A 12,661-nucleotide genomic window follows, 5' to 3' on the forward strand; every position below is an offset into this window, starting at 1 on the left:
TGTGACAGTGACTTGGGGGAGGCCACTCTGAAGATTGTCGGTGTGAGCACAGAGGACGACGGCATCTACACGTGCATCGCTGTGAACGACATGGGCTCAGCATCGTCCTCGGCCAGTCTGAGGGTTCTAGGTAAGCCACAGAGTCTGCAGCCTGCACTCTTGGCACGGCCTCAACTATGTGGAACAAGAAGTTGCCATGGGGCCTCCCAAAGGAGAGGTGCAGCGCACAGTGTGGGACATCAGGGGGCGTCCCTCTCGCCCCTCGAAGGGCACAGGGCTCTGGGGACTCCTGTTCCTGGAAGGAAGGTGGGTGACAGTAGCTCTCCTTACTCCGGGTGCCTTCTTCACCAGGCTTCCTGCCGAGTATAAATCTGGTCTGAGTAGGTTTCGAGAAGAACGAGGGTACAAAAGGAAGGGTCCTTTAGGCAAGTGTGTCCTCTCGTCCCTTCCATGGGGACCAGCTCACAGCGCAGTGGCTGCCCAGGCAGCACCAGGAGGACGCCCCACGGGGCTGCAGCCTGGTGCCCCTCACTGCCAGCCCCAGCTGCTCTCCCTTCGGCTGTAAGCTACTTGGGCAGAAGCTGTCCTAGGTCTTGTTGAACTTGTTATAGTTTTTCTGGGCAGATTTTCAGAAAGCAACAGGTTTCACCTGGCTTCTTGCGGCCCCTCTCTGGGAGCTGTACCACACAGAGCAGCTGAGAGTTCTCTGCCATCCTTTAGCTGCTCCAGGTATAGGAAGGTTTGTACAGACGAAAATAAAAAGCCCAACTCAAGGATGAAGTGAAGCCAGGTGTGGTGGCACACACCTGTAATTGCAGCACTGGGGAGGCTGGGGCAGGAGGATCGCTGTGAGTTCAAGGCCAGCCTGGTCTACAAAGTGAGTTCAGAGTCAGCTTGAACGACAAAGCGAGACCCTGTCTCAAGCAAACCAAAGATGAAATGAGCTCTAGAGTGCCCTGTGTGTGGTCAGTAAGCAAATTTTGTTTCGAACTCCATCCAACATATCTTAATGCCATATATCTAACTTCATTAAATCAGAGAAAGGACAAGTTCTGATTTTTGGATCGTGGCACAGAAAAGAACAAAGTCTTGCATTTGAGAGTAAAGAGTCACTAATTTTCTAAGCCTTAAAAGATCTCATAGAAGTTATATACTTGTTTATTTTTTAATAAATCACTACTGAAAGCTTAGCAACTTGGCTGTAAGACTTCACACCATAGAGATACGAGCGGGAAAACAATGGAAAAGCAAGTGTGCAGGCATTTGGTCCCAAAAATCCATGTGTAGCCCCTTGAGCTCTTTAGAGTGTCACGCAGGCCATGCCAAGGTGCTGGAGTTTCCAGACTGACTGTCCTCTGTGAGAAGCCTTGTCATTGCAGGCATTGATAGTTTATTTGGTGGTATCTTCAGGGTGCTGGTTACAGACAGTGGCTTCTGTCCTGTCTGCAAAGGTTGTTTCCTCCCCTTGAGTATCCGGACTGTGGGCCTGAGTTCTTTCTCTGTCCAAGGCCCAGCCGCTTTCTCTGCTGCTTGGGAAGCCAAGGCTGAGCGCGGTGATGCCAGCCCGGGACAGAGTAGCTCGGGCGCCTCCAGCCCTTCGCTGCGGCTGCAGGCAGGAATGCCAGGCATAGAGTGATGTGCACCGTACCGCTGCACATGCAGAACCCACGTGAAGGACAGCAGGGAGGGGCCACGGGAAGCCCCTCTTTGAATCAGTTGCTAGGAGGGTTGATGGCTATTTTGATGTGCTTTTCTGTGTAGAAAGTCTGAGTTAAAATGTTTATTTAACAAACAAAAATAACCAAGCCCTAGAGGAGGAAAACTATTATCTTCATGTAGGTAAAAATTCGGTATTTCTGAATGGGATTTGGTAAATGTTTCAAAATTGCCTAGTGCAATAAATAACTTCATTTTCCTAAATGAGAGACTCAGTAATTCTTCTTCCTTGTGAGAGAAGCTGTGAGTAGGAAAATGTTAGCCTGTGGGTGCTGTTAGTGGCACAGCCAGAGTTATCAGCCTCACCTTTGGGTGGGGGGGGGTTCTATAAATTTTTATTAATTTTATTGTAACAGCTCAATTCTCTTGTGAAAAGAATTTGTAGATGAACAAATCAATTACATTTTTTTAAAAAACAGCATTTAATCCTTATTACAGAGAACAAAAGATCTATAGCACATTATTGTTGGAAAGATCTTTTGCAAATTTTTCTTTTGAAAAATAAATTATAATTCTCTCACAGACCACATACGTCTCTTTTAAAGGACTACACAGGGCAGCCAAGCTGTACTCAAAAAAGCCCCAAGTCACAGTTCCGTTGCCGAAGGAGGTGAATACACAGCATCCCCTTGCTCATGGTGCACATCTTCCCACTGAGCACACCGCTGCCGCCTCAGCCTCTGTACAAAATCACTGTGACAACAGCCGGCACACTGTTGCGCAGTCATTAAAGAAAGCTCATTATTTTCAAGACGTCCCAGTGATTTTCATTTATCAACTGGACAGTTTATTCCTTCTTAAAACAATTTCAATAATAGCAAGATTTGACTTCCTCTAAAGTATAAGAAAACAAAAAATATATAATATATAATGATAATAATTTAAAAAGGCAACCCTGCGCAGGTATCATTTTTAAGCACTTTTTTGAGCATGGGGTAATGATTCAGCCTAATTCTATAAATCATTTATGAACTGTTTATATTCTGTCTTGATGCTGAGTCCCAGCATCCTGTGTGTGTTACACTGAAACACTTCCCCACTCCGATGGGCCCATCTCAGATGCTCAGTGGCCTCTCCAGCTGCTCTGTGGATGGTGCAGGTTGGTGACACACTCAAGGGAGATGCTGCTCTTCTCGCAGGTCCAGGGAGTGACGGGATCATGGTGACCTGGAAGGACAACTTTGACTCCTTCTACAGTGAAGTGGCTGAACTCGGCAGGTAGGAAGCAAAGCCCAGAGCCCCTTCTGAGAGCAGCGTAGGCTGCAATGCAAACAGCATGCGTAGACTGGGAGTAGGGGGTGCGCTGCAGTGATGGGGGCTCCCGTCTCGGACGGGAAGGGTAACCTGGAAAGAGTGAAAGCTGGGCAGTAAAGCAGCTGTTTCCAGCTGGGTTCCCAGAGAGAATGAGTCCCTGCTGCCATAGCCGCAGGCCGTCCATTGGTGAAATTAACGGGCTTCCTTCCTACCTGTGCGTCTGGACAGTACCAGCTGGGCGCCACCTGGGAGGCTTCAGAAGTGTTGCAAACTGCCTCTTGTAGGACTTCATTCTCTCTTGGAATCCCGCGTGGGAAAGGCTGAATATGCCCTGCAGGTTTCAGTTGTGCACGCAGATTTAAAGGAATTGCACCATCGTTAAGACAGAGTGTTGGGATTCTCTTGACCAACTAAGAGAGAGATTTCAGCATGGAGGAGCCGATCTTCCCCAGGAGGGGTGGTCCAGGCCCGGGCGGCTCACTCGTGCCGGACACCCAGGCTCCTTGTGTCTGGCTGTGCCACCGTGCTACACGCACTCACACCTGCGGGCATCATGGGCTGGAGAGGAAGGCCCAAACCCTGCTGGCTCAGGCCTTTTGAGGAGCTTTCCAGGGAGCTCCACACTAACCTTCTCCCATGTTCCAGTGGCCGTGCCTGGGCCACACGGCTCCGATTGAGTCTGCACGTTATGTATTGCTATGTAACAAAGCAGGCCCACTTCCAGTCTCACAGCAGCAATGTGCCCCTCCTCACGGTGCTGTGGGTTGGCTGGGCAGACACTTGTCTGTCTTGGCTAGGCCGGCTGCCACATCCAGGCCTCCCTCTCACACCTGGGGCCCCGTCACTGAGACACTCAGCCTGGCTTCTCCATGTGATGGCGGGGCCATTTCAGAAGGGCAGAAGCAGAAGCTGCAAGGCCTGTGAAGTCCCAGCCTGAGAAACCACAGCTGCGCTTCCTCAGCCACCTGGTTACTGGGAGAGGAGGAGAAAGGAAGTAGAAGTAGTGGCTTCTATAAATCCCCTGCAGCCCACCCCGCCCCTGCCACAGGGTCACTGATTATGCTGTCCCATGTGACTACAGGCTCCAGCCTGAGGTCCCAGCTCATCCTGTCCAGACATGGTCGGGGTGCAGCATGGCTCTGGGTGTGGGTCCCTGGTGCAGCTCCAGAGTCCCTGACCACACATTGTGGGAGCAGCAAGCGGATGTTGGGCCTGAGGATGGAGGTGGAAGCTGCCTGGAGAGGTGGGGCTCTCACACTTCCACTTATTGCCCCCTGAGAGCTCAGGAAGCCCCTGGGCCTCCGCACCAGTCCTGTGGCAGGGAGGCTGCCTCCTGGAGGACATGGACAGGACCCGGGCCTTCTCGGCACACAGACCCACCCCAGCATGGCCAGGACAGCAGGGCCTGTGCACAGGAGCCCGCTTGCCGCCATGGAGGAAGGCTTGTGTCCAGTCGGTGGGAAACAGCGCCTTTCCCCATGTCATACCTCCGAGGCCTCTAAACACGGTCTTCTCAACATCGTCCCAGGGGCAGATTTGCTGTTGTTAAGAAATGCGATCAGAAAGGAACCAAGCGAGCAGTGGCCACGAAGTTTGTGAACAAGAAGCTGATGAAGCGTGACCAGGTCACCCACGAGCTCGGCATCCTGCAGAACCTCCAGCACCCCCTCCTGGTTGGCCTCCTGGACACCTTCGAGACCCCCACCAGCTACGTCCTCATTTTGGAAATGTGCGTACTCACTGGGCTTTCTTCTCCATGTCGTAGCTTGTCTGTTCTGTTTGTTCTCTGAGAAGGCTAGAAACTGGGTATTTAGAATTCACAAAAGGCCTAAAACTTAAGCGTCCTCAGGGACCGGGGCGTAGGGCCTTCTGGTCATGGCGGTAAGCAGGGCCGTCTTCACTCTGTGCTGCCCCAGGCCCCCATGGTCCGCCCACTGGGGCGCAGCCCAGCTTCCAGAGCTCCCAGGAGGCCGGGCCTGTGCCAGGCTGAGGACCCAGTGCCCAGCTGGCAACCTGAGGCCGACCTGGCACCTGGTGCCTGCTGAGGACCGCATGTGCTCAGGGACTCGCAGTGGGCTTGTGAGACCTGCCGCACCGGACACTTCCGGTGTTACCTCAGGGAGGTGCTGGGGGCCTCTAGTGGACAGATGCCCGGTGGGATGCTGCTTCGCGCCTACAAGGCACAAGACAGTCGCCCCGGCTGGATTCAGTATCCTGCCCAGGTGGCAGGGGTCTGGCCTGAGAATCCCTGTCCCCCACAGCTTTCCAGTCTCTGTGAAACAGCTTTGAGGTTTTTTGAAAGTTCTTATTCCCTCTTTTTAGTGGAGACCATCTCGTACATTTACCTGGGTTTACAGCTTCTTCTGCGTCAGCAAGGGCAAAGCCTTTTGCCACTATTTAGAACTCCATCTGATCTCGGGTAGGAATAACAGTGTGGGTAGGACAACCACCACAGCGTCACGCAGGGGCAGATGCACGAGGGCAGCAGGGCTCAAGCCCTCACCAGCAGGGACTCCCTCAAGGCCCTGCTCCTGCAGTTGTTTGTTGTATTGCTTTTCTCAGTGAAATTGTGAATGTACCCCACCACCCTTCACAGGGCAAGGCTGTCAGGGCCCAGCAGCCTCAGGTCCAGACTCCCCACCCTCTGCTGGTAGCCCCAGTGCCCTGCGTGACAGTGGGGTCTCAGGAGAGCCCACACACCCAGGCACTGCGGCTGAAACTTCCCTAGCACCTGGGGGTCCGCTTTCCAGCCCCTCTGCCAGATAGAAGGCACATCACAGAGGGGAGCACCACCCACAGGCGCCGAGCACCGCCGTGGAGGATGAGCCAGGGTCCCCAGCTGGCTTTCATCCTGGTTCCCTCTCCCACTGACTCATTTCTCGCCCTTGGGACTCTCAAATTCCGACCTCCAGGGGCAGATCGAGGGGCTCGGGCACAGGGACAAGGGAAAGGGCTGATGTCAAGCCCAGGCGTGGCCTCTGGGCTCCAAACCTGGGGCTCCCTCTGGAGGGTGCTTGATGACAGTGAGCAGGCACTGTCCCTTGAACTCTTGGCAAAATCTCCTCCAAGGCCTCAGTTTCCAGCCTGAAGTGTCTGCCTTTGGTGCAGACCTTTTTACAGACAGTTACAGTTTGGGAACAAATTAATCGCTGTTGCATTGATTACTCCTACTTACTAGACAGGCAGGCGGCCACTCCTCCTATAAATTTGTTTCACAGACACAGAGGGCAGCATAGGCCAGTGTTCAGAGTGGACCCATCCAATGCCTGCCCCTCTGCTTAGGGTGTGGGGCCTTGGGACAGTTCCGTACCCTCTGCCTCGGTTTTCTCCCCTAAGGTGGGAACGGTGAGGTACGCTCTCAGAGAGTACTGAGGGTTAAAGGAATACTGCTCTTTCAGTTCTCGTACATAGTAGCACTGTGTGGTTTTTAAATATTAAAATGAGTTCAAGCCAGGGTTGGTGGATCATGCTGTAATCCTAGCTACTTGGGAAACTAAGGCAAGAGGATTAGAGTTTGAGACCAGTCTGGGCGATGTAGTGAGACTTTGTGGCAGAATAAAAAGGGCTAGGACTCTAGGTCAGTGACAGAGAGCTTAGCCGCTGTGCCTGAGGCCCCGGGTTCAATCCCCGGCACTGTGAAGGAAAAGGGGTGGGGTGTTAGTTCTGAATAGGAAAATTTTGAGCCCAGCACTAAACACTGTGTTGCTGTAGTGTCTGGCTCTTTACTCTGATCTCATCCAGTCTTCACGTGACCATTTTGCAGGTGAGGAAACCAAGCTCAGGGGGTGAGGCGGGGCAGTCTCCTTCCTCCCAGCACCAGGTACCTCTGGAGTCCCTGCCGTGTGCCCCGCGCTGCCCAGTAGTTGCCAGGTTGTTCCTCCCGTCACAGGGCCAGGTGATTCCCTGACCGTTCCTCTCCACCACCCAGTTCCCTCAGAAACAGGTGCCTTGTTCCCCACTTGCATCTTCACAGTGAAAGTCAAAAGAATCGCCCTTATTATCCAGTGATGCTATTCCGTGGAGACCCAGTCCGGAAATACCAGTGAAACATTCGCAGTGGTCCAGTGTGTTTGTTTCTTAGCAGCCTGAAGAAGGCAGTAAAGGGAAGCTCACCGTAATGACACCCCCATTCCCGCCTTTGCAGGGCTGACCAGGGCCGCCTCCTGGACTGCGTGGTTCGATGGGGAAGCCTCACGGAAGGGAAGATCAGAGCACACCTGGGGGAGGTTCTGGAAGCCATCCGATACCTGCACAACTGCAGGATAGCACACCTGGACCTAAAGGTTGGCAGACCCTGGGCTGGACAAAGGCAGGGCTGACCCTGCCTGGCTCAGCCACACATGCCCTGGGAGCAGCTCTCCCCTTCTGTCCTCTGAAGCTCTCCAGGGGCGCTGGGGACAGGAAAAGGAAGGAGGGCAGAGGGGAATTGAGCACCTAACTCCTGACCTGTTTCTAAGAGTTGTGTTCAGTGATAAATCCAATCAGTAAGGTACTAGGTAAACATTTCACGTGAGCTTTAGGAAGTTTCTGTGGGTTTTGCTGAGTTAGTGTGAGACTGAGGGCAGCAGTAACCTGGACAGGGAGAGAGAGTTCCTCACAGTGCTGGGCGTTAAACTGAGCACCCAGCTTCCTAAACCAGCCTGGTTCACTGCATGACCCTTAGCATTCCAGACGGAGCTGCATAGACGGCTTCTCCCTCTGCAAGCTGACAGTCATCAGGGTTAGCTTCAGGTCAGGGGCGTGTGAAAATGACTGTATTGTCCTGTATTCTAGCCTGAGAATATCCTGGTGGATCAGAGTTTAGCCAAGCCAACAATCAAGCTGACTGACTTTGGAGATGCTGTCCAACTCAACACGACCTACTACATCCACCAGTTGCTGGGGAACCCCGAGTTCGCAGCCCCTGAGATCATCCTGGGGAACCCTGTCTCCCTGACCTCGGACACGTGGAGCATTGGCGTGCTCACGTACGTGCTTCTCAGCGGCGTGTCCCCCTTCCTGGATGACAGCGTGGAGGAGACCTGCCTGAACATTTGCCGACTAGACTTTAGCTTCCCAGATGACTACTTTAAAGGAGTCAGCCAGAAGGCCAAGGAGTTCGTGTGCTTCCTCCTGCAGGAGGACCCTGCCAAGCGTCCCTCGGCTGCGCTGGCCCTGCAGGAGCAGTGGCTACAGGCGGGCAGCAGTCACAGCAAGGGCACGGATGTCCTGGACACGTCCAGACTGACCTCCTTCATTGAGCGGCGCAAACACCAGAATGATGTTCGACCTATTCGTAGCATTAAAAGCTTCTTACAGAGCAGGCTTCTGCCTAGAGTTTGACCTGTCTTGAAGTTCTCTCTCATTCTCTTTCACCTGCCAATCAGCTGTTAATTTGAATTTTGAAGAGGAAAAGAAACAACCCTAACTGACCAGCTGCCAATCCGTTCATCGTGTGAAATTGCATTCCAAGTGAGCTGTGCCCCGCAGCACCTGGACTCAGAGCTGCGGGCTGCGCGGGGGTGGAGGACCTTCAGTTACACTCTGCCACGCCAGAGGTCGCATTGCTGTATCACGATATTTTATTCAGGTTTCTGCAAAAAAATAAAAAGGTACTTTTTTAAATGAACATGGATAGAATTTTGCAAATTTAACATTTTCAAGACTTATTCAAGGAAACAAAATGCCTATGTTCAACCACTGGTGTTAACGAACAAAACAAAGATACTGTGCATCTCTGGGGAAGACCCACCCAGATGACAGCCACTCCCACAACCTTGGCAAGCACCCCAAGTCCACCTGGCCCTGAGCTTTTCCAGCTGCCTCATCTGTGTGCGTCTCCCAGGGACACCAGACTTTGCTTCTGAAATGTGCATTCAACCTCAAACTTTTGGATAAAATAGAATGGATCGTTCTGCTCTGATGAAATGTAGGCCTTACTTGTATATAAGACTCTTCCTGCCTTCGGTCTGGCACCCCCACCCTCCCCTCCCTCCTGCCACCCACCGCCTGGGCCTTCCTCTTGGGGTCCGAGGGTCTGCCCATCGATGACGTCAGGTCGGGTCCAGTCCCGCTGCCCCGTCCCCGCCCCGAGCCGTCAATCAGATTGTTGAGCGGTATACAGTCAGATGAAGAGACTGTAAATGCACTCACTGGGGTTTTTTGGTTTTACTTCATATCATGTGCAATGTTGTGGCTTTAACATTTTATGCAGCTATTTATGAAGACCTCTGTTGTTCCTGTAATAAACACATAGAAAAAGCACACACGTCGTACAGTGAGCTTTATGGGTTTGTGTGTGTGTTGGGGGAGGTTGTCGTAGCCCTTTGCCGTCAGTGCAAGGAGTCTTAACTCTTCGTGAAGCTTGGCAGTTTTGAAGACTGTAAAAAGTGATTTCATACTCTGAATATAAAACTGGATAATAGGGTAATGTTTTAAAATTTATTATGCTATTATTCAGAATGCCAAAGTATTATTTTTTTCCCAAAATCAGTCTGGACAAAATTTACTACTTTTTAAACTTTTTGACATTCAACTTTCTGTACAAAAATTGGCTGGATTTTGAGCTTTTGGTAAGAAATTAAAGCCAATTAAGCACTAGCCATCCTGAGGCTGGTACCCGATGCCCGTGTCACTGTGGCAGAATGAGTGCTGGTGTGGGGAGTCCTTTCATCAGAAGAGGCTGGGTTTCTGGGCTCACGTGAATTTTTCTGGATGTCTTTTTATCTTTATTGTGTGAAATACACTAAAAGAGACCAGCCTGCTTCCCAAGCCAGCCAGCATCTGGGTCTTGAGCCATAAACTGGCATAGTTAAGCTTTGCAGCTTCCAGTGTACTTTATTTATTGTTTTATTGGGTTTTTGTTTGTTTCTTCGTGTAAAATTGTACAGAAACTTTTTTAAAGAAATTGGATTCAGAACTGGATGTGTATCCGTAACCTCATAACTTTTATTTGTGTATTGTTTCTTTTATTATTTCAGTTAAATTTTTACATTATTTTGCATGTACATTTCTTTGTACAGAGACCTTACATGTTTACACAGTATGATGTGATGTAAATATTTTATTTTGCCATCAGTTATTTTAAAAAATTAAACATATTTGCCCGATTTTTGTGTTAGGCCTTTTATTTGCATTGGTCACTGTTGAATGAGAGATCGCTGAGGGGGTGCTGAGGTGGGCATCTGGCAAGTGGGAGAGGAGGGAATATTCTGGGCTGGGGAATCCCCAGTCCCTGGCCAGAAATTGGGTTGATCAGGCTCCTGCAGATGGGTGCAGAGAAACCACTAGGGCTGCTGGTGTGTGCCGAGTGGCAGTGGACTGTTGGTGGGGCTGTAGCACTTCCTACGTTAGGGTATCCCGTTTCCTGGTGAAGGTAGAATGGGAGCAAAGGGAAGAGCTCTTCATTCTGGCCTCAGAAAAGTAGTCAACGTTGTCACGGGGTCAGGAGGATGAAGTACCTAGGTCAAGCACCGTGTTACAGATGAAAACACTGCACCTGTGGAGAAGACCTCAGGGCTCCTGGACCCCAGGCATTTGTAGCCACTGCCCCTGGGTGTTCTGCTGCGGGGCTGTGAGGCCAGTGAGACTTCGATGCCCTGCTGGTCCCTGCTGCTGGTGGTAGCTTGTTTTATCTGATGAACAGTATCATCTCTTGTTTTGATCCTTTTGGTCTTTCCTTCTGGAATGGTGACTTAATCAGCACACTGTGAAGAACAGAAGTCCATCTGTGCTGGAAACCGGAAGAGAAGACCAGTGTGAAAGGACGACATCTCTGCTGAGCCTGTGGTTGGGACGCAGAAGCTGACCAGTTGGATGTGTCCCCCTCCTGAGTCCCGAAGGCACCCTGAAGGTCAGTTCTCGTCCACCCTGCGGCAGAGCATCAAGCCTGTTGAGGTGTTCTCCTTTAATCTGCACACACACTGAAGCAGCTATGCTTGTAAAATCATCAAAGCACATGTGAGTGAAAGGCATTCAGATGTGTGGTCTATCATGGTCACTAGACTTGTGTTGCTCAGATATCAAGATGTTTTACATTCTGAAAGTTACTATTTATATACCTTTGAAATCTATGGATGCTCCTTATCCTGAGGGTAGGGTAGGGCAGGAGAGTGGGAATCTCCAAGATTTAGCAAAAGCACAACTATCATCACGGCAAGTGCCATTACAAGGAAAGATCATACACTGCTGTACATTTTTGAGACCTCACAGTGGAGACAAAAATAATTTGTGGAGGGTCGGGGATTTAGCTCAGTGGTGCCACGCCTGCCTCAAAAGCTCAAAGTCCTGAGTTCGATTCCTAGTACTGGAAAAAAAAAATTTGTGCAACTGGTAAAATAATCCTCAGATTTATTATGTGAGATCTAACTTACAGAAATAAAGTACATGAATCTTAAGTCAGTTGCTCAATAAATTTCTATAGGTGTACTGTACACACCTGTGATCATCACTCAAGACAAAATACAGAGCATTTCTTATTGAGCAATACTGTACAGTAAGACAGGCCCTGGCCGTGCCTCTATGTGTTTTTCCATAGAATGTTTTGTTCCAGAAATGTAACAGTTTGTGCCACTGGGCAGCCACCTGCCCAATGTATCCAAATGTTTTGTAATTGTTTGAACTTCCTGGCCTCTCAGGAATGTTCTGTTAGCTCCGCCCCTCTCAAGAAGGTTCTGTTAGTCCCAGCCCTTTCAGGAATATTCTGTTAGCTCCGCCCCTGTTTCTGTGAGCATGCTCGCCTACCCTGTAGCCCCCTATATAAGGAGGCTCCTGTTTTTACTCAAGCGCTGAGACTTGTATGAGCGCAGACATAGGAGGCTGTGACACTGAGCTGTAACACTTGGCTGTAGCACCTAGTTGTTCGGCTTGCCAGAACATTTTCATTGTCTACTGTCCATCACCCTCAGAAGATCCTGCCCAACCAGAGGCAATCACTGCTCTGATTTCGTCACCCATGGGTGAGTTTGCCTTTGAACTTCATGTAAATAAAACTATACAATAACGTACTTTTTAAATTAGGTTAAACATTTTATTTTGAGATCATTGTACATTGCAAATTTTTGTGCAACTGTATGAAATGCACTGTGCACCTAGTGATAACACCTTAAAACGGTAAAGCAGCGTCACAACCGGAATATTAGCATCAGTATGTCAAGATGTGGAGCATTTCCATCCCGACAAGTTCCCCCGGTGTTGCTTTTTGATAGCAGCCCCAACCTCCCTCTGCCGCCATCCCCTCCTTTACACCCATTTACCAGCCATTTACCTGTCTTCCATTTCTATAATCTTGTCATTTTGAGGGGTTAGAGAAATGGAATCGTGCAGTGTGTACCTTTGAGATATAAGCTTTTCACTGAGCTTGCCTCTGTGAAGGTTCACCCGGGGGGTTGTATGTACCAGTGGTTTTTCCTTTTTATTACCCCACAGTATTCCATGGTACCATAGTTTAACCATTTACTCACCGAAAAAATATCTGAGGTTTTTTAGCTTTTGGCTGTTAGAAGTAAAGCTTCTATGAATATTTGTGTGGTGTTTTGTGTGAACATAAAAGCTTTCATTTTGGGATGAGACCATTGACGGGTTCTATTGTGGTTACATATCAAATTGTTTTAGGGATTGCCAGACTTTTGTCAGAATGACTGTACCATTTTGCATTCCACCAGCAATGTGTGAGTCCTCCTTGTCCTTTGCATCCTCACCAGCGTTTGGTGGT

At 50.1% G+C, this 12,661-nt stretch overlaps 1 protein-coding gene across 1 annotated transcript in view; it reads left to right on the forward strand.

Annotated features, from left to right (window-relative positions):
* Positions 1 to 10,058, forward strand: part of Trio (trio Rho guanine nucleotide exchange factor) — a 314,560-nt gene extending 304,502 nt beyond the window's left edge. Inside the window, 5 exon segments of the mRNA XM_004845192.4 lie at positions 9 to 130; positions 2,856 to 2,934; positions 4,499 to 4,699; positions 7,115 to 7,253; positions 7,744 to 10,058. Coding sequence (XP_004845249.2) covers positions 9 to 130; positions 2,856 to 2,934; positions 4,499 to 4,699; positions 7,115 to 7,253; positions 7,744 to 8,292 — 1,090 coding nt within the window. The 3' untranslated portion in view covers positions 8,293 to 10,058.
* The last annotated feature ends 2,603 nt before the right edge of the window (positions 10,059 to 12,661 follow it).

Source organism: Heterocephalus glaber, unplaced genomic scaffold, assembly GCF_053883595.1.
Source record: "Heterocephalus glaber isolate CG9 unplaced genomic scaffold, H.glaber_assembly_v1.0 deba00001538, whole genome shotgun sequence".
NCBI lineage: Eukaryota > Metazoa > Chordata > Mammalia > Rodentia > Bathyergidae > Heterocephalus > Heterocephalus glaber.